Source organism: Amia ocellicauda, chromosome 17 (genome assembly GCF_036373705.1).
Source record: "Amia ocellicauda isolate fAmiCal2 chromosome 17, fAmiCal2.hap1, whole genome shotgun sequence".
Lineage (NCBI taxonomy): Eukaryota > Metazoa > Chordata > Actinopteri > Amiiformes > Amiidae > Amia > Amia ocellicauda.
Window position 1 is genome coordinate 9412501 of NC_089866.1, and position 27878 is coordinate 9440378.

Below are 27878 nucleotides of genomic sequence, written 5' to 3' on the forward strand. Positions count from 1 at the left end.
GGCAGGGAGGTCTGTACCCAGCAGCCGCAGAGAGAATTTCAAAGGGTAATCATGGGCCTTATTTAAAACATTCCTTTTTATACACCCTTACCCTTTTCCTTATAGAAGTTCAAATACATCGATCAATAGCAACATCAGATTCATACACGCTCCGATTTAGACACAGCCTTATTGCTGGAGTGCAGAGTCTCCGCTTGGTCCACTTGGAAAGCGAGATTCCTGGAGCGCACAGTCAGCTGTGGTGGCTGCTGAGGTCCACAGGGACCGGAGAGCGTTGGTAATGAGGAGCCGTTTAGGGACTGTAATGTTAGTGTGAAGGAGAGGATTAAGTTTGGAAAGTCACAAAGCCATTTACTAGAAAGCCTCATTAGCACAGCTTTTCGTTACCTTAAAACAAAACAACAGAACAGTAGAGGGACAGTGCTGTAGAGACCAGCCGGGTGTGTCTTAAAACCAAGAGGCGTTTGACTTGCTCCTAGTCTGCTTCATTCCATTTTCATCTCATTGAAAGCTCTTAAGTCTTAAGTGGAAAGAAAATAATGGTGAAAGATCTATTCTCTTGTTAAAAACTTCCAGAGACCTCTCTCAAGCCATCCTCCCATGGTCCCTCACAACCAGACACACTATAGTTGTACTCTGGGTTTCATAATCAGCTTTACTGGTTCAATTTCACACATTTCTGTCCAGAGAACATATTGGGTTGATGTGTATTTTCTTGCTCTCTAAACCATTGTTTGGTTATTATAGAATTAGACTCATTACCAACTGTGTTAGTACTGACACACTCCCTGCATGTGTCATGTGAAAGGTGTTCGTGTTTGCAGAGTATTTTGAGTATGTTCTGTCCTGGCACTGAAAACATTAGACGTGTTCCTCATTAACTGGCAGCGTGCCTCGTGCAGCGATGTGAGAGAGACGGGCAGCATGTGTGTGGCAGCGATACCCACTCACCTGCTGATGAATTCATTCAGAAAGATGACCGTTTTGGCCCACACGAGACAGGGCCGATATGGTATCACGTTGTCGTTGTTTCAAGAAAGCATATCTCTTCCCTTTGCCTGTTGCTGGCACGGACCTTTCTTTATCGTTTATTTAAACAGAGCAAACACGCCAGATATTTTTCAGTGCAGAGATCAAAGACTTGGAACAGGGTTTCAGTCTTATCCACACAGAGCATTTGTGTGTGTGTGGGGGGGGCGGCGGTTGGCGGTGGCGGTGGCGGTGGAATGGATGCTGCACAGTATATACTCCTGCTTCCTTTTCTAATTTTGTTTTTCAAAGCAGACTTACCCCCCCACCACCTTTTGTATAATATAAAACAAAATTTCAAAGCGTAATGCCACAAATTAAGAATGATGCAATGCTGTCTCCGTAATCCAATATAGACACACAAATATAATTAGATTGTCCAGAACGGATCAGACAGATGAAGTCGTTCTTGTTTTGTTTTTCAGTCATTTACTGTTAAAAATAAAACCTGTGATCTGTATAGGAGCTGCACTAGAAATCTGAAAGATTTGAAGATACAGGCCCCATTCCCTCAAGGGTTTCATTTTTTTTCTTGGGGATAATTTTTTCATCATTTGCCTGAAATGGCCTGTAGCTTTCAGCAAGTTCCAGTCCCCCCTCAGGATCAGTCTCTCTTGTTCTCCAGGCTAATGGCTCTCTCCGTCTCCCCCCTCTCTCCACAGAACTCAATCCGCCACAACCTGTCTCTAAACAAGTGCTTCATGAAGGTGCCCCGACAGAAGGACGAGCCAGGCAAGGGGGGCTTCTGGCAGATCGACCCCCAGTACGCAGATATGTTCGTCAACGGGGTGTTTAAGCGCAGGCGAATGCCCGCCACCCACTTCAACACCCAGCGTCACAGCAAGTTGTCACCCATCCCTGAGAACTCTTATAGCCCGACTGGCCATGGCTACCATACACCAAACGGGCACCCCGTGAGCATGGGACACCAGGATGGGATTCCCCACCCCCACGCCCACACTGGCTATGGAGCCTCCGGTGGGGGGCACAGGCCAGGCAGCAAGCGCAAGCAGCACTCGCCCAAGAGGAGTGGCAAGCTGGCGCGGGGGTCCAAGTCCCCACTGCTGACGCCCGAGCTAAAGGAGATGGAGGCGCTGAAAGGGGATTTCGACTGGGCCTCCGTCTTTGACGATGTCTTCAACAGCAATGGCAGCAACTTCGAGGACTTAGACATTAACGCGGCCCTGAGCTCGCTAGGCTGTGAACTGGAGTTCAGCATGCAGGGGCGGCACCTGGGCGGAGCGGGGAAGTGGAGCGGCAGTGGGGCAGAGCAGGCCTGCGGCTTCATGGAGATGGGCGTCAGTGTGGGAGGGGTTCTCCAGCAGCAGCAGTGCCAGCCGCCCCCTGCCCAGACTCAGCACTTTGAAGAGTTCACCTTCTTCGCAGAGCAGCAGCGCCACCCCTGGGAGGAGGTGAAGGAGGAGGCACAGGCCATTCCGCTCGGCTTCGACCAGAGCTTCAACTTCTGCGAAGGCTTCTTCAATGAGATGCAGCAGTGGGAGAGGGTGGAAGCCTACCTGTGACCCGCCCCGCCTCCCGCCGGACACCAGCTGCTCTTCTCAGCCAGTCGAAAGACTTATGGACTTCTGTTTTGCTACATTAGCATCATAAAATTCTTAGGGATGTGGAACACTTGGGAGATTTTTGGTTTCTTAAATTTGTATTTGGAAAAACCCAACAAACTAAGTCATTTTTTTGTTATTGTTCTTTTATTATTTTTTGACGGGGGGAGGGTACTATTGGAACTAAGGCACTATCACTGTTGTGCATGCAAATTGCTAGTTGGTTAGGTTAGTTGGAAGAGAGAAAGAAGTACTTTAGATTTTATTTTTTATTTTACCTGATGGCTACACGTATGTGGTCCAGATGATACTGCAATGCTGAAGGTGACAGGAGGGACAACAAAAAATACTTTCCAGGTACTTCAGGTCTGCTATGAACTAGAAGTCACATGCACTTTGTCACTTTGAAAGACTACTGTTGTGTTAGTGAAGGGCAGGACAAGCTAACGATCAATTCACGGATACGTACTGTAGTTGTATAGCAATGTATTGGGATCAGAGTGCAGCCGGTTGCGTTTAGTTTGTGAAATCCTGTATATTTTTATTTGTATTTTTTTTTCTACTTCACTGTTTTCTGATATTATTAGAGGATGTGATGTTAAACACTGGGGCCACTGGAGAATCCGATGATGCAATATCTTACTCTTGACTATGACTGTTTTAAAACTATTTTCTCCTGAACCGTGATGTGCTTTCTCACTGTAGCCCCTAGAAGCCCCTGGCTATTGGGACTCATTTGAGTACAAATTGCAGTAAAAGTCAGGCAAGACGAGTTAAAAGGTACTGAAGGGACTTATATAGTGGTATACAAACAGTACAGTAAGGAGTGCAGTTTAAGGCCAGCTGTGAATGCGATGGAGCGAGTCATTGCACAGCTTCAGGTGATGTAGTGTGTAGAGACCTCCGAAGGGCTGACAGTGATATAGACCATGTTTACAGTTCATATCCATTGACTCTGCTACCTGAAGTTTACAATATGTATTAACATAGGAGGCTGCCTTCCTGGGTATATCTGTACTGATGCTTTTCGTGTTACATGTGCAAGAAACACAGACGCAAGGAGAGCAATTTACAGATCTTTCTACACAACGTCCTGGTACATCTACACTACAATCATTCATCAGGTCTCCCATCGGCAATCCATTTTCCCCGCCACGAGTGATTGAATGGTTCATTAACACTGTCCAACTGCACATGGCACATGGGTTACACTTAAAGACGGTACATAATTTAAAATCAATTCAGTTGTTATCGACGGACAATGTTAAGTGTGGTCGTCAAATAATGGAGAGTGGCAGAGCAAATTGTGAAATGAACCATCCCAGATTTGATGGTTAATATTTGTATTTTTATGTTTTTATGTTGTTGTTTTTTTTGTAATAATCTGTTTTGATAAATATTTCTAAGCACCCCGAAAATAGAACTGCAGATTGATTGAGTTTACTGTTTATTTGGTTTATCATTACGTATCACAGGATTCTAAAATCTGTTTCTCAAAGCGGCCTCTTACAAAAATGGTTTGATCTGGCTTCCTGTGTCGAGGAGATTGTGCCAGCGCTGGAAGATCCCTGTCCATTTCGGCTCCTCGCGCTCGTGACAAAAACAAGCCACCGAGTTTAAGGGGTTAATGACAGCTGTAGAGGTTATAGCAGGACTCACATCGTTGAGGATCCCCCCTCCCCCCAGCCCCTCTCTCTGGGAGCTTTTCATCCGGGGAAGCCACTAGACATCGCTGATTCCCAGAGAGGATGTGAGGCGGTGAAAATCCGAATCTCAGAGCAGCTCATCTGGAAAGAGGAAGATGGATTACACCTTTTGCCCTTTTGCCACTGCTGGACTATGCAGATTCATGGGCAAAGACCTGTGTCCACGATTTTACCACAGAGACAAACTGATCAACTGCTTCATGGAGTTTACGTCGTGTAGCACCATTAAGCAGATGATTAAGAAGATGCTTTTGCTTTACCATTTCCTTTTTTATTCCATGCAGTGCGACAGACTGCTTGCGTCTTTGCCCTTATGCAATTGTAACCTTGGCAGATTCACCCTAGGGTTTCTCCACATTTCACACGGTTGGGCTAGGGTTGTTCCTTAGCTTTACAGGGATTTCCTATGCTTGTCACATACCTATACCATGCTTTACTACACACTACCTTGAATACATGGTGGTCTACCACAGTAAACATGCTTCAGAGATATCCATCATGGTGTACCATTGTATTCCCACAGTCCAGGGTAGTAAAGCACAGTGAAGGCATGTTCAGCACAATATCTATGGCAAATGTACCAGGGCAAATGTGCATTATGGTCCCCCCCACCTACCATGTCTTGCCTTCATGATGCTTCCATAAAAGATACAGATTTACAGTGAGTTATTGGGATTCCTAAGGGAGGAGAGGATGAAATTCAGCCTGAAACTGCGATCCACTCACAGACAGATCTGGCTTTTGTGTTACCTGATCATAGTATGGAAAGGGTTGAGGGTTTGCATAGGGAAAAAAAAAACACAACAGAAAAACAAAACAAACTAATTTTTTTTTTTTTTTAACTCAAAGACATGTATAAATATGGTGTGTGTTTCCTGGAGTCACTGTGAAAATACTGACCGAATGAAGCATCGCACCACTGTGTGCAATCTCACCTGTTTTTGTATTCATAAGCTGTATGAAATGCCTGAACGCAATAAATATTGTGGGTTTTAAACAAGGTCTCTCTTTGTGTGCTTTGCCAACCTTTAGGCCTCAGATGAAATCCTCATTGTCATCCTCAATCCTCATTGCAGATGACTGACACAGCTTTCGCTAGTTGGGAGCCAGACAGCATACAGAAATCAGCCGTCAGTACACCACCATGTCTGAAAGCTGGAGTTGGAGGGTGGGTCAAAATTAGGATCTGTCCTGGGTCTTCAGCCGCAAAGCTCACAAACAAAACACCAACTGAAAACACAGCAAACTCTAAATCAATATATTGAAACTAGAAAACAATAAAGCAAAGGCCAACATCAGGAATTTAGCCATGTCAGTTACCTGTCAGCTTCACTCAGTCTTTAGAGTAACTCCTCTTTTTATCCTCTGAAGTGCCCAGTGTGATGTATATAAATCACAAACATTTGTGAAAATATTTTATGCCAATTTACCAAGCCTCTGTTCATGATTTGTTTGTCATGGTACCATTCTAATGGTAAACTTCCAATAAATACATTTATATATCACCTAAAGGATTATTAGGAACACCTGTTCAATTTCTCATTAATGCAATTATCTAACCAACCAATCACATGGCAGTTGCTTCAATGCATTTAGGGGTGTGGTCCTGGTCAAGACAATCTCCTGAACTCCAAACTGAATGTCTGAATGGGAAAGAAAGGTGATTTAAGCAATTTTGAGCGTGGCATGGTTGTTGGTGCCAGACGGGCCGGTCTGAGTATTTCACAATCTGCTCAGTTACTGGGATTTTCACGCAGAACCATTTCTAGGGTTTACAAAGAATGGTGTGAAAAGGGAAAAACATCCAGTATGCGGCAGTCCTGTGGGCGAAAATGCCTTGTTGATGCTAGAGGTCAGAGGAGAATGGGCCGACTGATTCAAGCTGATAGAAGAGCAACTTTGACTGAAATAACCACTCGTTACAACCGAGGAAGCATTTGTGAAGCCACAACACGTACAACCTTGAGGCGGATGGGCTACAACAGCAGAAGACCCCACCGGGTACCACTCATCTCCACTACAAATAGGAAAAAGAGGCTACAATTTGCACAAGCTCACCAAAATTGGACAGTTGAAGACTGGAAAAATGTTGCCTGGTCTGATGAGTCTCGATTTCTGTTGAGACATTCAGATGGTAGAGTCAGAATTTGGCATAAACAGAATGAGAACATGGATCCATCATGCCTTGTTACCACTGTGCAGGCTGGTGGTGGTGGTGTAATGGTGTGGGGGATGTTTTCTTGGCACACTTTAGGCCCTTTAGTGCCAATTGGGCATCGTTTAAATGCCACGGCCTACCTGAGCATTGTTTCTGACCATGTCCATCCCTTTATGTCCACCATGTACCCATCCTCTGATGGCTACTTCCAGCAGGATAATGCACCATGTCACAAAGGTCGAATCATTTCAAATTGGTTTCTTGAACATGACAATGAGTTCACTGTACTAAACTGGCCCCCACAGTCACCAGATCTCAACCCAATAGAGCATCTTTGGGATGTGGTGGAACGGGAGCTTCGTGCCCTGGATGTGCATCCCACAAATCTCCATCAACTGCAAGATGCTATCCTATCAATATGGGCCAACATTTCTAAAGAATGCTTTCAGTACCTTGTTGAATCAATGCCACGTAGAATTAAGGCAAAAGGGGGTCAAACACAGTATTAGTATGGTGTTCCTAATAATCCTTTAGGTGAGTGTATATATATATATAAAGCTATGAAGATTTTTCAATATTTGGTATAGGAATCCTACTGGACAAAAAAGACAAAGGATCATTGCTTTTCATTGTCTGTATTTCTGCCCTTGTATGAGCCCATACATAGAGATTGCCGCACTGCCGAGCCATCGTAAGCGCCTCATTGAGATTCAGAAGATGATTTGACAACCTGAATAAATGACTTAAGTAAGCAAAGTGTGTCTTTCCCATTGTAAAACCTAAAGGAACCAAACCCAAGAACAATGAAAGTATAGCGTTTCTCATGCCGGCTGCGACTTTCATTGCCAGCTGCAATGATGGGCACTTTTGATTAAAACACACAAGTGCCCTTCTCGTTCATAACACTAAGCCGTAACTCTGATGCACTGCCCATGGTGGGTAAGAATGGAAATAAATAATTTAAAATAGATATAATTGTCTGGAACTTCAGAGCATTCAGACCATGCTGTGTCGAAAACGACTCTTAAGGGCAAGTGTGACATTTTGAAGTTTGCATTGCATAAGGTGGGTGCAAAGCAGACACAAAACAAAACAAACAGGGATTTGTAAAGGCCTTTTAGCTGGGAAATGTTGACACGTCTCCTGCAAGTGGACACACACATATGTTTGCCTTCGTGGGTGGCGTCAGGAGTGTCAACACCGGCGGCCCACTAGATCCCAGAATCCCACTCTTTCAGATAAGGTGGACTCAGGATCCCCATAGGCCAGGGTATGACCCCAGCACTGATTGGCTGACCTACCTTCTGAGGTGGAGATGGAGGAGTGAGGAGGGGCAGCCCAGGGCAGTCAGAGGCTCAGATGTGGCCTCCAGGAATCTCACTCCCTCTGACTTCCCACAACGCTCCAGTGGGCTTCCCAGCCAGAGCAAGGCAGGGGAGGCAGTGGGAAGGTTAGGCGGGCAGCCTGGGAAACAGCTCATTCAGAGCACAGCTTCAATCAGGCCGCCTCCTGGGCCCCTCTTGCTTGCACAAGGTGGAATGCCACAGCTGTGGCCTTGCAAATTCAGATGTTTTTTTTCCAATTCCTCTCAAAAGGTTCATGGGAAATTCCAATTAGGTATTATTGAAATCTACTTGGAATACCCAGCTTTGCAAAATAAAGCCAATGTCATGAATAGGATCCCACTACCGAAGTGCTGTTTTATCTGTGGTTCCTTCTTATCACTGGATCTCAATTTCAGAGAGAAACATGTTTATTTTAAATAAGGGTATTGACATGGAACACTTCCCAGCAATGCAACATCTCTGTTGTAAGGCAATCAGGTCACCCTGACAAACTCACAACCTACTTCTATGTCTAAATGGTGAAGGAGTTTGTGTGCTGTCATGCTGAAGAAACAAACATTTGAAATGTGTATCTATGAGTCTTACTCAGATCATTTTCTTTAAAATTAAACTAAACTAAATTAAATCTATCAGTTTCTATATTCTGCATGCAGTCATGCTTAAAAAACACTGTCTGAAGATAGTGATATGTTACCAAAAATGGGCATAAACATCCCATTACTTCTCACTATCTCTCTAACAGTTTCTCTAAAATAGTCATTACCAGTTTTAGAACTAAGATGTAAATGCTGGGGAACCTGGAAAGGAAGTCAGATGACTGCAACAGTGAACCAGAAAGCCTCACTTTTGCTAAACCATTTTATTGTTAATTTTTTTGTGGATTAAAGAATATTGTTTAAAGTTAAATTGCTGACTGCAGTAACAACAGCAGACAAACAAAGACATTGCTTTGAACTAGACTCTCTCCAACATGGCTATAACAGTGTTGTGTGGATCAATAGGAGGTTTGTGGTAGACCATTGTTGTTGTTACGTTTGTCTTGACATTGTCAGGGATAGGTGCAGAATCATTGTGTAGCAGGGCTGGGTTGCTGTCATTCCTTCCTTATACTTGACTGATGTCATTCCAAAAAAGTGAAAAATGAATGAGAATATTCAGATAGTGTGCAGTGTGCAGCTTCTTTACACTGGGGCCAGCTGGTCAGTAGAGATCATCAACTAATTTGAGATGTTGTTGCAATTAATCCATGTGTGTTGAGATGTGGGCAACTCCTAGGAACCCCCTTTGTAAACAAAAGATGCGAACATTTAAAATTAAAGAAATACAATACATAAAGAAAGAAAGAAACAAACAAAAGATTCATGAATTAATGAATGAAAGACTGTAAATAGAAGGCAGTGTTATTTTCCACTTTGTTCGCAGCAGCAATGCTTCAGTAATCAGCATAGTCCATTCTGCATACGAACCCCTGAGTAATCCTGTTTATCCCCCCAGTAGCCACACATTTCTTTTTTCTTCCCTCTGAGCTCCTGTTCCAGCCCTGTCCACCCCCTTTGCCTTTGTGAAGATGCGGTTCTGCCTATTGACAAGAGGAAAGATAAATAAATCGTAGTCAAGCCTGAGCTTGTCCCGGCTGCATAAAATTTCAACACTCATTGGATAAATAACTCTTTTCTCCCAAGTCTGCAGTTCCTGTAATCTTTGCCCTGCACTCGAACGGCATGGTGCAAGGTGTTAGGGAGAGTGTCAGGTGGAGGCGGGCATGTCTGGACTTGCCCGGGGCATCGTGCTCTATAGTGACAGTGCCAAGATTGCTGAGAGCTGGCAGGGATCAGTGAGCAGGCATCAGGGTGGAATGACGTGGGCTAGTGTCCCTCTCTCTCTCGTAGGTCGAATGACTCAGAACTGATTAATATGTCACTGGTCCACCCTGGCACAAACCCGGCCCACCCCAAGCCAATCCAACGGCAATCTCTTTTGGTGGCACTACTAATGTTTTGGTGACACTCAATAAAGTGAACTTTGAACAATGTGACATCATGGCAACACAATTTCTATGGTATGTTGTCAGAGCATTGAAAAATTGCGTGATAAAATGATGCTGATAAAAAGTACATTCCAGAGAAGCAATTTGCATAAATACCACAACACGGAAAATGAAAGGTTTGTAAACAAAATATTCTGTATATATGTAAAATGCCTTTATAGAAATTAGCTGTAAATTGCAAATGTGATTTTATCTATGGTTAAACAAGTTTTATTTAAAAAAAGATGGCAGGAGAAGCAGAGTAAAAGCCCACTTGCACCTATGTGTAGACCTGCATACAGTGAGGGAAAAAAGTATTTGATCCCCTGCTGATTTTGTACATTTGCCCACTGACAAAGAAATGATCAGTCTATAATTTTAATGGTAGGTGTATTTTAACAGTGAGAGACAGAATAACAGCAAAAAAATCCAGAAAAACGCATTTCCAAAAAGTTATACATTGATTTGCATGTTAATGAAGGAAATAAGTATTTGATCCCCTATCAATCAGCAAGATTTCTGGCTCCCAGGTGTCTTTTATACAGGTAACGAGCTGAGATTAGGAGCACTCTCTTAAAGGGAGCGCTCCTAATCTCAGCTCGTTACCTGTATAAAAGACACCTGTCCACAGAAGCAATCAATCAATCAGATTCCAAACTCTCCACCATGGCCAAGACCAAAGAGCTGTCCAAGGATGTCAGGGACAAGATTGTAGACCTACACAAGGCTGGAATGGGCTACAAGACCATCGCCAAGCAGCTTGGTGAGAAGGTGACAACAGTTGGTGCGATTATTCGCAAATGGAAGAAACACAAAATAACTGTCAGTCTCCCTCGGTCTGGGTTTCCATGCAAGATCTCACCTCGTGGAGTTTCATTGATCATGAGAACGGTGAGGAATCAGCCCAGAACTACACGGGAAGATCTTGTTAATGATCTCAAGGCAGCTGGGACCATAGTTACCAAGAAAACAATTGGTAACACACTACGCCATGAAGGACTGAAATCCTGCAGCGCCCGCAAGGTCCCCCTGCTCAAGAAAGCACATGTACAGGCCCGTCTGAAGTTTGCCAATGAACATCTGAATGATTCAGAGGAAAACTGGGTGAAAGTGTTGTGGTCAGATGAGACCAAAATCGAGCTCTTTGGCATCAACTCAACTCGTGTTTGGAGGAGGAGGAATGACCCCAAGAACACCATCCCCACCGTCAAACATGGAGGTGGAAACATTATGCTTTGGGGGTGTTTTTTCTGCTAAGGGGACAGGACAACTGCACCGCATCAAAGGGACGATGGATGGGGCCATGTACCGTCAAATCTTGGGTGAGAACCTCCTTCCCTCAACCAGGGCATTGAAAATGGGTCGTGGATGGGTAATCCAGCATGACAATGACCCAAAACACACAGCCAAGGCAACAAAGGAGTGGCTCAAGAAGAAGCACATTAAGGTCCTGGAGTGGCCTAGCCAGTCTCCAGACCTTAATCCCATAGAAAATCTGTGGAGGGAGCTGAAGGTTCGAGTTGCCAAACGTCAGCCTCGAAACCTTAATGACTTGGAGAGGATCTGCAAAGAGGAGTGGGACAAAATCCCTCCTGAGATGTGTGCAAACCTGGTGGCCAACTACAAGAAACGTCTGACCTCTGTGATTGCCAACAAGGGTTTTGCCACCAAGTACTAAGTCAAAGGGGTCAAATACTTATTTCCCTCATTAACATGCAAATCAATATAACTTTTCTGAAATGCGTTTTTCTGGATTTTTTTGTTGTTATTCTGTCTCTCACTGTTAAAATACACCTACCATTAAAATTATAGACTGATCATTTCTTTGTCAGTGGGCAAACATACAAAATCAGCAGGGGATCAAATACTTTTTCCCCCCACTGTATCTGCCTTCATCTGTCTCCAGGCCACTGCTGGAGAAAGGTCTCTCTGTCCTTCGAGGAAGTGCCTGTGACTCACAGAGAGGGACACGTGATGGATGATGGGTATATTAGCAACAAATTGAATTGAACAGGCAGTGTTATCATAAAATGCTTGACATATCTGGTATTTGCATATGCAGATATACAGTATGTTTAATTCATGGAGTAGTTAGTGATGTGTAGGGATATGGGGTTGATATCTTGTGTGTCAGGTGTTATTCATTCTAGGGCATGAGTCAGGTGCATATAGACAAGGTATATTAATGGAGGAATTCACAAAGGAGACACGGCACATTAGAGAGGAGTGTGGCTGTCAGACTCGTCACGTCCACCGCGCTGTCAAAAGCTGTTATTCATCCATGTCATTGCTGATTCTCTCATCGTAATGATGGAGGACGTGTTCTGTGAGGGCAGTCTGGACGCAGTTTCAACTGTCTTGTCAGACACAGTCATCGTGAGCCGACATCCTTTGTGTGGAAACAACCGAGCAAGACGTAAAGTAACACAAATCTGTTTTTATGTTTGCCCTGCAAGAAATAGCCCCCTCGACTACCTACCTACTTATACAAAACCAAATTGTTTAGGTCTAAAAAGGACGCTTTTATACTCAAAATCTGTTTTTAATTAAAAAAAAAAAGACTTGGGATAAAGAAGAAGAAAGGGATTAACCAATCACGATGGCTCTTCCCCCCTTCTGGCAAGAGGTTAAAGGTAAAGATCCTGGGGAATCCTGGGAATGTTTTGCATTCCACAAAAACAGCATGGCATCAAGGTGCTGACCAGCAGCAAACTGCGCCGACTGATCTGTCTATTTAGGACTCCAGCTCTATTTAGCATTATGGTGTCTTGTTGGCCAGCTGTGATCAGGTTTGGTAAGTTAGCATCTCTCCACTGTACACTATATATGCAATACTACAGAAAACGTTGATTGTTGACTGAGAGTGATACAGTTTTATGGAATGCACATGGTGAGGAAGTGACATCGAATATAAATCAACAGCTAGACTGTGTGTCCAGGTCCAGGATTAGTTCTTCTAACCTCTGATCGATCCTTAAGGAGGTGCAATTATACCCCGTTCCCTGCGAAGTAAAATAAGTCTATGCGCACTAGTTTGAAAGCATGTCAAGGTGTAATAGGTGGGCTCCTCTGTAAAGATTTCTTGTAAATCAATAAACAAAATCCATGTTTTTCTTTTCCACTAAGCCATTTGCACACATTTCCCAGTGGTTGACTGACTATTGCAGTTTCCCTGGTCTGATGCATAAATAGATGGATCCGTGCTACCCGCCAACTCCCTGACGACACAGCCCCTCTAGACAGCGGCAGTGTGTGTGTGTGTGTGTGTGTGTGAGTGTGTGTTGTGTGTGTGTGTCTGAGAGCTGGACTGTGATGGAGAGGTCTGTGGGGAGGCATTAGCGCTGTGTTCCAGCAGCAGCGAGATCTCGGACAGGGGGGTGGGACGCAAGATAATGTTATCTCTCTAGTCGCACACCCCATGTCTTCTGTCACACAACTGTGTAGCCAGACCACCCCATACAAGTGCGCCTGTCAGAAGAACAAGGCTGCCTGTCAGAGCTCCCTCACCCCCCACTGTAGTTTATGTGGCCCCTGCCATCCCCTGGCAGTGCCGGGTGGGTGCTGATTACAGGGCAGGACCAGCGAGAGGCAGCAGGCACAGTCTGTACTCACTGGCACAGGGGGTTAACCATCTGGGGTCAGCTGCATATAACACCATCAATAACAGAAAGTAAAAAAAAATTGCTTGTTTTTCCTAAACTGTGTATAAGTGCATTTAAGGTACTTTGCACAACCAAAGCCTTCTGCTTTATTTTACTCATGTAGACACAGACAGCTTTAAAAGGAGAGCCGAGACTCACTCCTTGCATGAGTGTACGGCACAGAGCGGCCATACCAGAGCTGGAAACCCTGCCTAGGTTCTTTTACAAAGCTTAAATAAAACATCTCAAAGAAGCTGAGAAAAAAAATTCAATGAGAGAGAGAGAGAGAGAGGCAGAGTGTGAGTACGAGTGAATGGGGGGCCATGGTAGGGATTTTCTTTTAGTTAGGAAGAGCTCTGAGCAGAAGTCACAAATTACACAAGCAGCTTGTTGGGGAGTTTTGAATATTTTTTTCAGAAACCAAGAGCTACAAGTTTGATCTCTAAAAATGTTGAAAGCCCCCCACGGCCTCCCAAGGTTTTATAATTCTGCTTTATCTTTTTCTTCCCCTTTAAATACATTTCAGAAGCCAAAGACACTGTGGAGAGGAAATAACGTGCCAGACTGAACAGGCCTTTTTGAAGTAGCCCTAACAGCACTGCTCTCGCCCAGACCACAGCAAGGCTGCAACCAGCAGGCCGGGACCCCTAACTCCCAGGGAAAGTTTTTCACTTGTCTCTCTTGTCTTTCTTTGTCTTTTCTTCTGGACCACAGTTAATTTAAAAACTCGCAAAGTCAGTGAGAGAGAGACAGAGAGAAAGCGAGAGAGGCAGAAAGAGCGGTGTGGAAAAAAAAGTTTTTTATCAGTGACTAAATTTGACGGTCTCTTTTTTTTTTTCCTGTTCCTGGGAAGGCTGTGTTAATATTCCCCTCTCTTAGGACAGACACAGGCCTCTTGTTTTGCAGGCTTTCAAGGGAATGTCAGCCAAACCCCACTTCAAGGTCTGAGACAACAGCTCTGAGACTGTGGGACAGGAGGGGGGTGGGCAACTGTCTGTCAGCCACACAGCCCCCATGAGAAATTCAGACAAGCGAGGCCTGGACTGAGAGCCCATAGTAGCAGCACTAAGTTGTACATTCATGAGGAATTCGTCTTATCATCCTGTTGTAGTTTCTGAAGTAATATTCCAGTCTAAGTTAGGTTAAATGTTACTGCAAGGCAATCACATCTGTTAACAGTCTCTGAATTCTTTGATGTGATCTGGGGATGCTTGCTGTAAACTGATATACAAGCATGCATTCTCCCTTAATCTGTATGTGGCTTACAGATATTGGTCATTTGTATTTTTGCCAGATTATTCACAATTTTACCCTGTGGAAAATTATACAGAAAGGGCAATCTGGCATAAAATGAAGCTAGTGTATACCTGCAAGAGATCTGGGATTTAATGAGCACAAGCATGAAGCATTCACACAGAGCTTTACATTAGTAGTAGCAGATAAAGGCTGTGCAAGTAAATGACCGGACCAAAGACAGCGCATGAGCCATGATCAGAAAGAGAGAGATATATGAAAACACGGATCAAAGAGTTAGAAAGAGTGGCGACATGGGCTGAGGGTAGGACTGTTCTGGGGAAGAGCTGTGGCTGATCATCCAGCTTTCTCTCCTCTTTTGTTTTTCTAGCTGTGGGGCAGAGAGAGCTTTCCCTGAAGGCTGAATGATTTCAGACAGTCGTGATGGGAAAGTACCCTCATAATTAACTGGAAGAGAGAGTACCGGGAGGAGAGCTAAGGGCAGCGGCTTTCTCCTGCACTCTCCACGCTGGGTGACCAGAGCAAACGTTCAGCATGGCAACAGAGACAGGTGGCTGGTCACTGGCAGGGCAGGGTCGAAGGGCAGGGACTAAAGAAAGGGCCTCTGCAGCCCTGGAGCACTGGAGACACCTGATTTGACCATAATCAGACACTGACCAGCAGTAATATACAGATGATGACCTTTATAAAAGCTGATAGTGGTAGGGAAACAGCCAATTGTAACAAAGCCCTGTGGGTGCATGGTATAGAGACATGCATTTTCATTCAAAGATGTTGTCTTTATCATATAGCCATTATACAGCCAACAGTAAACAAGCATGCATGACCAATAAACAAACAAATATAATTCAAACACAGAATACATGTGTGCATGGCTGTAATTGTTCAGCCTCAAAGGGAGGGAAATTCAAAGGGAAATTGTGTGTGCTTCTGCTGGGGGGACAGAATCCTCACCTCCCCACAGGAGCACTCCAAGGAGGATGAATGATGGCCGCAGGAGAGGAGAGAAACGTCTGTCCGCTTTCTCCCTCTCCTCTCCTGTGGCCATGATTCATCGTCTTTTTAAGTGTCTGTCCATAGTCTCAGACCTCTTTCATCTGGTCTCTTTGGGACGTCTTGTGATGAGTTAAGTGGCTCTTAGATCTGAAATCTTAATATGAAATGACACTTGCCCAGACCTAAATTTAGATAGTTATTGGAATGGCAAGCATGAATGACATGTCATGCAAATAATAAAACAAAGTCCTGTCGTTTGTAAAAGAAACGAACTCATATCCTCTGTGGTATTTATTTAATCTGTATTGATATTGGCATTTCCGAAGAGGATCGATGTGTTTGCTAGTTAAATGCCATATTTTGTATGGCATTCACAAAATCAGATATCCCACCTCCCTTCTGTATTGATACGGCTGTGACTGCCGTTATTGAATCTCAAATAATAAAGGGAAATTATGACTAACCCATGCTTGATATGAGTTATACGATCTGTATGTGCTTTGATGGGAAAAGGAACTGATTTTATGTTTTTTTTAAACACAATTTTATGTTTTGATTAACTCTTCGTGTCTCTATATAGTTAAGTACAGCAACAGAACAGTTGGGGGAATTCGTCTGCACAGATCTGCACAATTGCATCGATCCCATTGGTGGCGCAGCGCAGACCCGCGCAGAACTGCGTACATCTGCGCTACACGAACACGACCAGTGGTTTATCGGCCAACTAAACCGGATGTGACGCACATGCGATAGTCAAGAACGCCACAGCGGTAAAAAAGAAGTAACCAAAAAAGCAAGTAAGTATACAAGAATAATGTGTGTGGCAATATTTTACAAAAATAATCTATGACGTAAATCTTATGACATGCTTTCTTTTCATGTGCCATTTGTCAAGGTGTCTGTGGTTTATGGCTGCAGGTTGAGGATAGTTGACGATGTTACTATCAAACAATATTCGATCATAACTTTCCTTCGTTCATTTAATGCGGTTATTGTTATTATTGTGATGAATAAGCAATATTATTTTAAAATATATGCCTTCTCATATAGCTTAATGGAAGTCATCGTCCTTATAATGGCCAAACGTGACAGGATAATTACTGTGTTTTCCCTTCAGCAGCATCAGGCAACAGAAACCCACCAGAGAAACGCAATTTGTCTGGCGGTGTTAAACGTCGGCCGCCCCCATTCATCTGATTGTTTAGGCCGCTTAGTGTGGGCCTGAGGAACAAATGAGCTTTCTTTGTAGGGAGATAAATCAGGGGGTTGACGTCCACCTCTGGAGCATCTTGCCCAGGGGTTAGCCGACGGCCTACAGCCTCTCCCTGCCAGTCTTTGCCATTGGTCATGTTGTTGGGCTGGCTGTTGGGTGTAGACTGCCCATCTGGACCAGGTAGGCACTGTTGCTGTGCCAGTGCGATTGTTGGAGACCCTTTGGGATCTTGACCTAATCGGGGTTGGGTCAGGGAGCTCAAGGCTATTCACACAGAGAACCACATTCAGTCATTCAAAACTCAGATGCATAACAACTGACTTCCAATTAAATATCAGAAACAACCCAACAATACAGAAAAGCAGGTGATCATTGGATTTGAACAGTTATATTAGTATCCCCTGGCCCCAGAGACGTCCTGATGGTGTGGATGACTTGTTTTAGTTGCGCTGCATTGTCGTTGATAATGGTTCTGCTTTGCCAAAGTCGGGGCTGAACCCAGCCGGTAAGTGTGGGAGGTTAAAAGGTCTGTCTGGTCCAGCAGAGGCCTGACTGAGTCACTGCAAAGAAATCTGGAGTGGGAAATGGTGCAGGCACTTATTGCGCAGCACGGTCTAGCGGCTTCGCAGTGACAGTGGTGGAGGAAAACCCCATAACAATAAGAAGAAAAACCTAACATAAGTCTTCTGCTGTAAGATTTAATATCCTTGCAGAAAAGGCTATGGTGTTTTGCAGTTTTAGTGTGCCCCCCCGGCCCGCCTTCTGTTTATTCCTGAGTTTAGCTCTAAAGGTTCACTGGAGTAGCCTTCAAGCAATAGCAATGGAGTTCTTTTCATTCCAGGGCAGTAAATCAGTGCGTTTGACAGCAGGGCGCAGTGAGTCAGAGAGAAGACCCCTTTTCCTGGAAGTTCTCATTGTGTTCGTTCCCTGAAAGATGAGTCACAGCGTCTTGCAAGCTCTGTGCGTTTTACAGAGAAGAGAGAAAGAGAGAGTTGGAGGATGAGGTGGGAGGTCAGTTAGGACTAGGCTAGAGCAATAGGTTATATTTTATTGTACAATGTCCCCCCAAAACAAACAAAATATCCAGTAAAATTCTTGCCTACTGTTTACGTCTTTGTCTTACTTTGAAAATAATTGTATCTTCATGACAACCATACTAAGAGAAAATAGTGGTCTAGGTTTGCCATTTGAAAGCACGGTAGGCAATGTGGTAAGCATTGCATCTCTGTAGTTAGGTTAGGATAGATTTCTTGTGTTGTGCAATACCAAAACAGCAATTAAACGCCACACTGGTATGCTCAGGCCGTTAAATGCCACCTTGTGAAAGGTTTCTGTTTGTTATGCAAGAAAATATTTGCAAGCTCCATTGGCTGAAAGCGTATGGCAATTACTGTCAGAAAACAAGGCGTTTATAATCCCTTCAATCAGGACAACAATTCGTATTGTTGGGTAGAATATCAGGTTTCTCTCTCCCCCCTCTAATCTGGGTGTCAATGGAAAAATGCCCCCCTTGCTTGTGACAAAGGAAAGGAAGTTAATTTACATCAGAAAGCACCGTAAAGCTTGTTAAGGGGAAAAAAGGAAAAAAACGCCCCGTTTGTAAATTTTTTGGAATGGAAATTGCACTGCTGATTTTTTTTTTAGCCGAATCGTCGCCTGAATCTATTTGAATATGTTAATACCGGGAGACAGTGGCTCTTTGACAGAAAAAGAACGTGCAAAATAAACATAGCTAGTCTCCAACACGTTTGGTTTAACATAAGGCCAAGAAAGCCGCTGTGTTTTTGTTGTCCCAGAGGAAAACTCTGTACACATACTTGCTTACACAGACCTTATGATGGCTGTTTAGAGGGAAACGATATGTTGAACTCTGTTTGAGATGACCAGCTATTTATGTATTCATCTTTAACCGAGTTTTGGTTAGCCTCCTTAACCTAGTACTGACAAGCCTTTTTATTTGGAAAGTAGATTTTATAGGGTGCTGTCTGAAGGGCAACTAGACTGCTCCCTAACTGCAGCCTATAGTTAATAAAATAAAATACTGAACAGATAATCCAATCTTATGGCAAACTCTGACCATGCTGTGACTGGAAATGCATTCCGTGTGTGATGTCTGTTGTGTTCAGTGTGGATGTCTAGTGTGAACGTCCATTTCAGGAGTTTGGAAAATAGACAATAGATGTATGTAGTAGAAGGTAAATAGTCTATTTTGGCCTAGACTTGCTTCAATAAGGGCAAGAGGACTTGGCCATGAGGACAAGCCCCCACAACCAGGTAGAATGAGCCAAGGAGGTGGTGTTTGGGATGGAGGAGGGATGCAAAGCAATGAATGCTGGGAAAGGGCATTTGTTGCATTTCAGAACCCTCTGTGATTCATAAGGAATATCGCCGTAAAATAACAAAAAACAGTGGAGAATGAACTGGAAATGCTCACTGACTCTGTCAGCCTATTATATGTTTGCAACTGTATAATTGTGACTGGCAGGTAGACAGGATGTGTGTGTGTGCACGTGTGTGTGTGTGTGTGTGTGTGTGTGAGTGCTGAGAACTCCAGATTGCAACATTGAAAGCAGCAGCTCTGAAAGGGACTCAGTCCTGTGATTGTTTAGTGTGGGCTGAAACCCTCTTCTCCTATAAATCAGCCATTCCAAGCGCGTTGCAATGATTAATGACCCAACCCCCCCCCCCCCCCCACCCTGCACACACACAACTATTATTCTATCTCCCAATTTTATCCCAAGACAGAAATGTCAGGATTTTCCCCTTTCTTTTTTTTGATGTGCTAATTTCATTTATTCCAATTAAACACACACCCATATATACATACATACATTACAGGCAGGGCTGTTTATGCCTCATTTAGAAGTCCCTTTTGAAGTATGAATGTGAATGGAGACACAATTAGGGAAATCTATAGAGTAGAAAGAGGTTGATTAAAGCAGCACTCAGGGGTGGAGACTAGAAACTCTCACCAATTTCACTTTCCCCGCGAACGGGAAAATAGTTATTCCCAGAAGAGCTGGCCTTCACTTTTCTTAAACAGAGGGGTGGGCTTACTATACAAGCAACAATACACTTGTTGTTTGCAAAGACCCACTGTTACACATGGGTTTACTTTTCAACGCCCCCCTACCACTAACCTAACCTCTCAGTTAAAAAGCCTATGACAAATGGCCATGCATCGTTTTTTGTTTTTGTTTTGTTATGTTTTGTTTTTTTCCTTCTTTCTTCTCTTTACTCCTTGGCACATCTTGTTACATTTTTAAAGTGTGAGAAAATTCTTGGCCTGCAAATTAGAAGCTTTCAGAGCTACTGCAAACACCAATTCTCAAGCAGATGGCCTCCCCCACCCGCCCCGTCCCCCCCTCTATTATTGTAACTTTTTATTTTATTTTTTGTAACCCTTTTAATCATAAAAATCATCATAAACAAAAAATGGTGTTGAGGATGTAGCACAAAGGGGCAGGTAATTGAAAGAAGATGCCATTGAACCTGGCAGAGATGTGTAGCACTTATTCAAGCCAAGGGAGACATATTTATTTTGAGGGTACTGTACTGTTAATAATGTGCCTGTTGAATCCAAGTGCATGATGGGAGCTACAGATTACACTCATCCCAAAAGTGAGTGAGATGGACTGTTCCCTCTGCCAATAACAGTTTGTATCGCTGGTCATGTACTGTGTAGAGGCTGTGTTTTGTGAAGGGCAGCCTGACCCCCAGTGTGTTATATTTTTGGACAGCAGTGTACTGCCACCATTGAGGCAAATTCTGTGGCCCATAATCCAGAGAATTCCTCTGGCACTGTATGAAAAGGATTGCAGAAGTCATTAAGGCCAGGGGTGGGCCTAAACCCTATTAAATAGCCATCTTTTGGTATTTGTGTATTGTTCCTGTGCTTTTGGTAATATAGTGTAGGTTTGCATAGCAAAAAGTTATGTTTCAGAACCCACAGATAAGAGAGGGAGTGGGAGAGAGAGAAAATTTGTTCCCAAATTTGTCTAGAGTACCTGGCCCACCTGCTTTCTTTTACTGCTGCTTTGATAAAGTTTGACCTGTCACAGACACAAACCAACTTCCTTTGTTCATTCAAAACTAAGCCAATAGAAAAACATTAGTAATTTCTCACATACAAATTGCTATTTTACCTGCAACATATTGACAGTTTTTAGTCTGTGTGCTGATTGCTCTTTCCCTGTCTCTCAAATGTTGTGATATCTTTTCATATTTTCATTTGGGGGTCTGTTATCTATGCATGGATTTGCCCCCAACTTATTAACAAGCCCATTCTGTGCCCTGAATATATATTTTAAATTTCTCTGTCGATCAAGCATGACAGCTTTAAAGTGGGTTGTACCCTACATTACCACGTCATCTTATTACTACAGTAGCTGGCCCTGATAAAGAGGCCATTTTCTAAAGGAGAATTGCCCTCCCACCCTGGCAGTGAGCTAGTAGGGGGGAAAACATCGTACAGTAGACCGTCTGCTTTGAGCACAAGCTGTCTGCTTCAGAGCAGAGGGTCATCTGTTTTATTGTTATTTGTATTACTTACAGAGCATGGCTAATTGTAATGGCCCATAATTACATTTTGTGACAGTGGAGTACTGCTGATATTAATAGCTGAAGTTGCCTTTGATCAGATGCTGTTATCCATTATGTCTTTCTCCTGGTTCAGATGCTACACATACCCTCAGTTTAGCCTCTACTGTACGTTGAGGTTGTTTTGTAATCCTAAATGTTCTGCAGGGGATGCTTGAAGTTAAATCGCTTGGCTTGAACGTATCGATTTCCTTCCTCCTCAGTAAAATGTAATGCACGATTGCACTAAGGAAACAGCCTCAGGGCATTTTTCTTCATGTCTGTCTCATGCTATACATTTTCACATATCTAACCTGTGATGTTCTGTATTTCATGAAGCGTAATGAGCCTAACTGAATAAATCGTGGAAAAGGGGGCTCAGTCTGTCGGCACTATGTTGTGTTATGCTATATTGGGACCATGGCCAAGTGGCCAGACAGATTAGCTGTTTGGAATGTGTTTCTTCAGTCCACCTCTGGCCTTAATGAATGACTGCTGCAGACCTTATTAGCTGGAGATTTCTAATGAAGTAGGATGTTCGTGGCGGTCTGTTGGTTCAGCATTCCAGTTAATTCCAGAGGTGTTCTATGGGACTGAAGTCAGGATTCGGCACATTCAGTATTTGCAGCACAAATCTCCTTCAAGCTCTGCTACTTGCTGGAGAAAGTACAAGGCCATGACTATCAAAAGTCCATTGATGCTGGAGATGGCGTTGTCCAGAATGTCTGCGCAAGTCCCGGTGGTCATGGTGCCCTTCACAAACCTGTGTGGCATATTGTCTCTGATACAATACACTACCGGCAAACGGGAGGGGGGGGGGTGGTCGGAGGGACGTGTCCCACTGCTCTTGATAGCTTAGTTTATTTCTCTCGGTGCATTTTGTAGTACATCTATCTAATCCAAGCACTTGTTGCTGAAAAAAACCTAATTAAATCTAACTGCTCGATGTAGTAGCCCCGGCCTGCAGAATGAGACATTAATCAGAGTTCATGCTGAAGGGCCTGATGGAGCAGGGCCTCTAGTTACTATGGTGAGAGTGCAGTCTGCACCTGATCTCCTCCCCTCTCCCTCCTCATGCCCACAGACAGAGCGGGCGGCAGCAGGCAGCGGAGCTGTACGGTCTGTACCGGGCTGCTGCCTGTGAGGCAGGCTGGGACTTGTGCCACAAAGAGAGCCCAAGCCACTAAAAGAGAATGAGAGGGAAAGAATAAGGAAAAAAAGTATTGCCCATTCTCTACACTCCACTTCCCTGCTTCTCTCTCTCTCTCTCTTTGCACTCTTTTATATCGGGCAGTGTGTTTTCAGCTTTTTTTGGGCTGGCACTGGTCTCAACATTTACATTTCCCATTTGTTATTATTTGACTATTGCTTATTGCTGAATTATTCGTTAACGGCATGTATTTGGCCAACAAGACCTTTTTAGTTTTCAGCTACTAAAAAGACAATTTTGACTTTTGGCATTGAATCCCCCCCGTCTCTGCAAATAAACAGGGATGTGGCGGTGGAGGCTGGCTGTTTAGTCTATGAAATATAAATGAGTTTGCAATTGGAGTTTAACCTGGAAGGTGCTAGAGATGGAATTCATTTATCACAGAGAGTCTGTGCAGTCTAATTACTGGCCTGACCCCCTCAGAGCATCCTTGCCAGAGCTGAAGAGCCGAGCCCTCGTAGTATGTCTTTCGGTCTCTCTCTGTGCTACCCAGAGTCGAGTGGGGAGTTATGACTGACCAGGGTGGGTTGTCCTTGGAGAGGAGTCCCGTGAGTTCATTGGCTGGAGCAGTAACCAATGCGATTGAGTGTTTCCCACCTCTTGCCAGCCAATCAACATCAACCTTCACTTAGACTCTAAGAAGCTGACAGTGTATTCCTTCAAATTGTTGTTTACCTGTTTGTGAATGATTTTTTAAATTAGATGGCAGCACTTTGTCATTTACCTTTCACAGCGTCAAGGAATATCAAAGCCAGCGCTCCATTCTGTGCGACTCGCCTACTATCAGAGAAAACAAATGTTTGCATGTAAAGGATAACACTTTAACTACACTCTGTAAATTGCCTCACACAATGGCTTCGTTCAGCATTAGCTACATGTCCTTGCTCTTAAGCTGTACCATTGAAAAGAGTACTTTAGATCGCTTAAGGTTTCACACAGGCATCTTTTAAAGCAAATCGTTTCTTGCGGAAAACCATTTCTCACTGTCTTCTATAGCGTCGGATGTGCTTTAGAGTTCTGTGATGAATGATTTTTAAAAAGGCATTTTTTGTTTGTGCTAGCCTTGAGTCAAAAACGTGGAGTGGATTCATTAGCTGATTTGTGTAGAACTGTCAAAACTTGAGCTACACAGTACTGAGAAGACAAAAGAGAGAGCTGGAGCAATTCAAGGCGATGGTCATCAGATGTTGAAATTAAATGTTTTTCTGTTCTTGATGAAGATGTCAAAATCTCAGCTTGCTATATACGATAGTTACATTTAATTAGATAATGTAGTATATTGTCTTATGCCTTTCTTTTTCTTCAAATATTATGTCTGTGTAAACAGTAGGGATGGGCATTTGAAATATATATATTTCTTTTTGAGAATTTGAATACTCATGCCCATGCCTAGTAAACAGTAAAGGCCACAGGGCGTGTGTGTAACAGGGCCTGTTACAAATCCTCAGACAAGGGCTGTGTTGCAGTGCAATGAGGGATGAATACAGTCTTTATGCACGTTGTGTCTGTGAGCCCTCTCTGTGTGTCGAGACAATGCGATGTGGTCAGGGATGACCTCCTGACCCCTGTACTTGCTCGGGGCAGGGTAGGGGGTCAGAGGTTACACATCTATTTGATAGTGGCCCTGTAGAGGTTGTAATTAGCAGCAGCCTCTTGACAGAAGAGGTGACAGGCTGCTTTAATATGTCCTTTTCTACTTAAATGGGCCACAAATAAATGTTTGCATTGTGTATGCTGATGCAATCATGATCCTCTTGAACATTTTGACCCAGCCTTCTTTTCAAAGGGTTAAATGCATATTGTGACAAATGCATCAATCTTTTTCTTCTTGCATTCTCTTCTACATGTGGTGAAAGGGCAGCCCCAATTTGGTTCGTTAGGGCAGTTTTGTATCGAAAAGTATTTTATGTTCACAACTGGAGAGGAACCCACACTCCCCAATATTTACAAACAGCTCCATAAACCGCTTGTTGAAGGGCTAGGCTGAGCAGGGATTAGGGTATCCCATCCCACCCCCAGTCTCCCAACTTGCACTCCAATCCCGTCTGGCAGTGTGTTGAGCTGGTCTCCTGTGCACATTAATAATGGACAAGGTGAAGGCCCTTTAGGCACATAAGAGAGAAATAGAGGTGACGCCCTAAATTATTCAGCTGCCTCCCAAACATATAGGATGTAAATTGATCTCATTTAGAAGTTCTTGAATGCAGTTTGGGTTTTTAATTTTATTTTTCTGCTGCCTCTATTATCTTTATGTTCACCTCAAGTGTGTAGAAGTTGGTACCATAGTAAACTGGCTGCTTTTTTGTTTTACCTTTGCTAAAAAACATAAGAGACTTGTGACTCTTTATTTTTCCAAATCACCTGGGTCGAGTTTGGCAGTAAAATTTTACATTTAAGACATTCGAAAAGGAGCACATTTTTCTCATTAAATGGAAGATCTGCTTGTGTCCTTTGGATTTTTTTTTTATTGTTATTTTGTATTCAGATATAAACTAAAACAACCATACATTGTAAATTGTAAATTAGAAGTTGTAAAATGTATTATATTTTGAATTGCTATGTTTTATGTAAATACAATTTGTAATGATTGATGCCTTTATTTAACTGTAATTTTGCACTTTGTTTTGCACTTATGTTGTAAGTCGCCCTGGATAAGGGCGTCTGCGAAGAAATAAAAATAATAAATAATAATAATAACCGTAACCGCCATATCCACTTTAAATAAGTCCTGACAGTACCACAGCTGGCCTGACTGACCAGAATGCAAACAGTCATCGATTTGATTGGATTTGTTAGAGCTGCAAGAAAACTCAACAAGAGATTGTTTCTGAGACATGCCACCTGTCAGGTTTTAGTTGGAGGTGGTGCCAGACCCTGCTGTGACCGTGCCACAACTGTGTTTGTCTGATTTTGTGGTTTAATTTGAACACTTCAATAATCTCCATTGGAATTTTTTTTTTTTACTTTGTTTTGCAGGTCTGTTTATTCATGTACCTGCCTATGTATAATCTCTTTTGTGTGTGTGGTTATGTGTGAGTGTGTGTACTTGTGCATGTGTGTGCTTGATGTGTGTGCTTGTACATTCACAAACCTACCCTCTGAAGAAAGTCAAAACCTCAGATTCTGCAAGCGGGCTCTTCTCTCTGTCTTTCTCCAGCAGCCCTATTCAATTAAGGGAAACTCAGGATGCCCATGTGAGTCCTCCTCTCTCTTGCTCTGTTTTAATGGCAGACCCTCATTTGATTAGTTCAAGTCTGCGGTAAAGCCTGCATCTGTCTCCCTTTAGCTGAGTGTGTAACACTACACCTTCCCTGGGGCTGAGGAAACTGCTGTCCTGTCAGTAAGCCTGGCTCTGCTCCTGGCTTCTTAATACCCGTGGATTTGTCACTGGCCATTGCACCGCCCCCCCACAAACCCTGCACAGCAATGTGCCCATGCTCTCCCTCTGCATGATCTTCTGCAGCTCCCTTGCCTGTCCACACAGATATAAGCAGAGCGGGGAGCTGGGGGCAGATTATGCCCTGACTCGTCAGCTCCAGATTGAGTCTGTCTCTGTGGTGGTTCAGTTGAGTACAGTCTGGAAGTGGAGGCCATAGAGATGGAGTAGCCATGAATGAATTGTCTCGATCGTAACTATTCTTATTTAAGATATTACATATAATTGAAACTGTTGCGAGTCTGGGTGATCTTCGGGACAGGCTTGTTCCCATCAAAGAGTATGTGTGACACTTTGGAGATATTTGCTACAGTGGTGCAGTAAGAAAGTTATTGCTGACTTGGGCCTGCCATCCTGCTCACTGCTGCTGTTTTTGGCTCCAGATTGCCCACAGTGTTGCTGGGCTTCCCCTCCCATTGGAGAGCATGCTGCATGGAGTGACATCATAGAGTAATGTGATCTGTGGCCCTTTGTGCATTTAATGGGACTTCTCACTATGTCCATCCATAATAAATGAGTATCCTGTATGTGAGGTCACTGGGCATTGCATGCAGTGTTGTCCCAGAACTGGAGTGAACCTGAGCATGAGCCCACCACAGACAAGATTGAGCTCTCGACTGCTCATGTAACATTTGATGGTGTTAGCACATAAGAATTTGTCAGCCTTTTCATCTATCAGTCTCTATATCTATCATTCTGTCTACCATATATCTGCCAGTCTACTTTTCTTCCCATGCTCTGTTCTCTTTATCCAGAACTCCAGTTTGTTTTTCTTGGGCCGTCTCTCTACCAGTAGCAATTTGTGCAAATCACAATGCAGCATAATTTATGGATATTCCCTTACCTGCATGGTCACCTCTCTCCTTGGCGTGTTTATGGTAAAAGAGTATTCCAGCATGCTGAGGGCCTCTGTGTGGATTCAAGACTACAAGAGGAGTTAAGCGCCAGGGAGGACTGAGCTGGACAGTTGTGGTGATTGTAAAGCATTTAGAAATTAATTCATAGTACAAGAGTGTGCTGTGCATTATCAGAATAGCTTAGATCTTGGAGATGTGGCAGGTGTGAGTGTGAAGAGGTAAGTCAGGTGACATAACACTAGCAGGCTGCTTTCAAGAACACTGCTAGGAATGTTATTCTCACAAACCTCTGATGGACTTCTGTCTGCACTAGCCAGAGAGCAGGGAATGAATCCGCAATGTAGCAATGGTAGCTGCAGTAACACGATTAAGGATATCCTAATGAATAAGACTCCAACCCCATGTTTTATTGTTTTATTTTAAAGATGCTACAAAGTTATTCTCATTTCAGTTTGTGTTACTATTCTCTCTCCATTCTCTGCAGGGAGTGTTTAGGTTGCAAAAGCATGGTGTAATTCTGTGGTAATTGCCACGTAACCAGAAATCTCAGCTCTTCCCTTGTGTTGGGAATCAAAGGAAGATAGTTTTCTTAAAGGAAGTTGGTGAGATTTGTAACAAGATCGATGGAAACTGAAGTGCAAAGTCAGCAATAAAGGACTGGTTACCCAAATTATGGAAAATAGTGTGTATTCTTCAATCCATATGTCAGATGGCGGAAGCCATTAATCTGCACTGCCCATTAGTCCTGGGGGAGGTCTCCCGACTGATGAGCTTGGAATCATGGGTACATTAAAAAAAAATGTTAAAGGTTAACAGGGTTATTATCTCATATTTATTTATTACACAAAACCTCTCTGACATCACTG

At 43.5% G+C, this 27878-nt stretch overlaps 2 protein-coding genes and 1 long non-coding RNA gene across 6 annotated transcripts in view; 2 read left to right on the forward strand and 1 right to left on the reverse strand.

Moving 5' to 3' along the window:
- foxj1b (forkhead box J1b) overlaps positions 1-5294 on the forward strand; it is a 7931-nt gene extending 2637 nt beyond the window's left edge. Inside the window, exon 3 of the mRNA XM_066690001.1 lies at positions 1692-5294. Coding sequence (XP_066546098.1) covers positions 1692-2552 — 861 coding nt within the window. The 3' untranslated portion in view covers positions 2553-5294. The remainder of the gene's footprint in view (positions 1-1691) is intronic.
- LOC136713087 (uncharacterized) lies at positions 4291-5745 on the reverse strand. Its single transcript, XR_010804904.1, has 3 exons — positions 5618-5745; positions 5324-5527; positions 4291-4378 (listed from the first exon to the last, which is right to left on the reverse strand). It is a non-coding gene; the product is annotated as an uncharacterized LOC136713087 (long non-coding RNA).
- A 10679-nt stretch (positions 5746-16424) lies between these two features.
- The window catches only part of aanat2 (arylalkylamine N-acetyltransferase 2), a 49663-nt gene continuing 38209 nt past the window's right edge, over positions 16425-27878 (forward strand). For all 4 annotated transcript variants that reach the window (XM_066688839.1, XM_066688841.1, XM_066688840.1 and 1 more), the window contains exon 1: positions 16425-16515. The gene's annotated coding sequence lies outside the window, so the exon portion shown is untranslated. The remainder of the gene's footprint in view (positions 16516-27878) is intronic.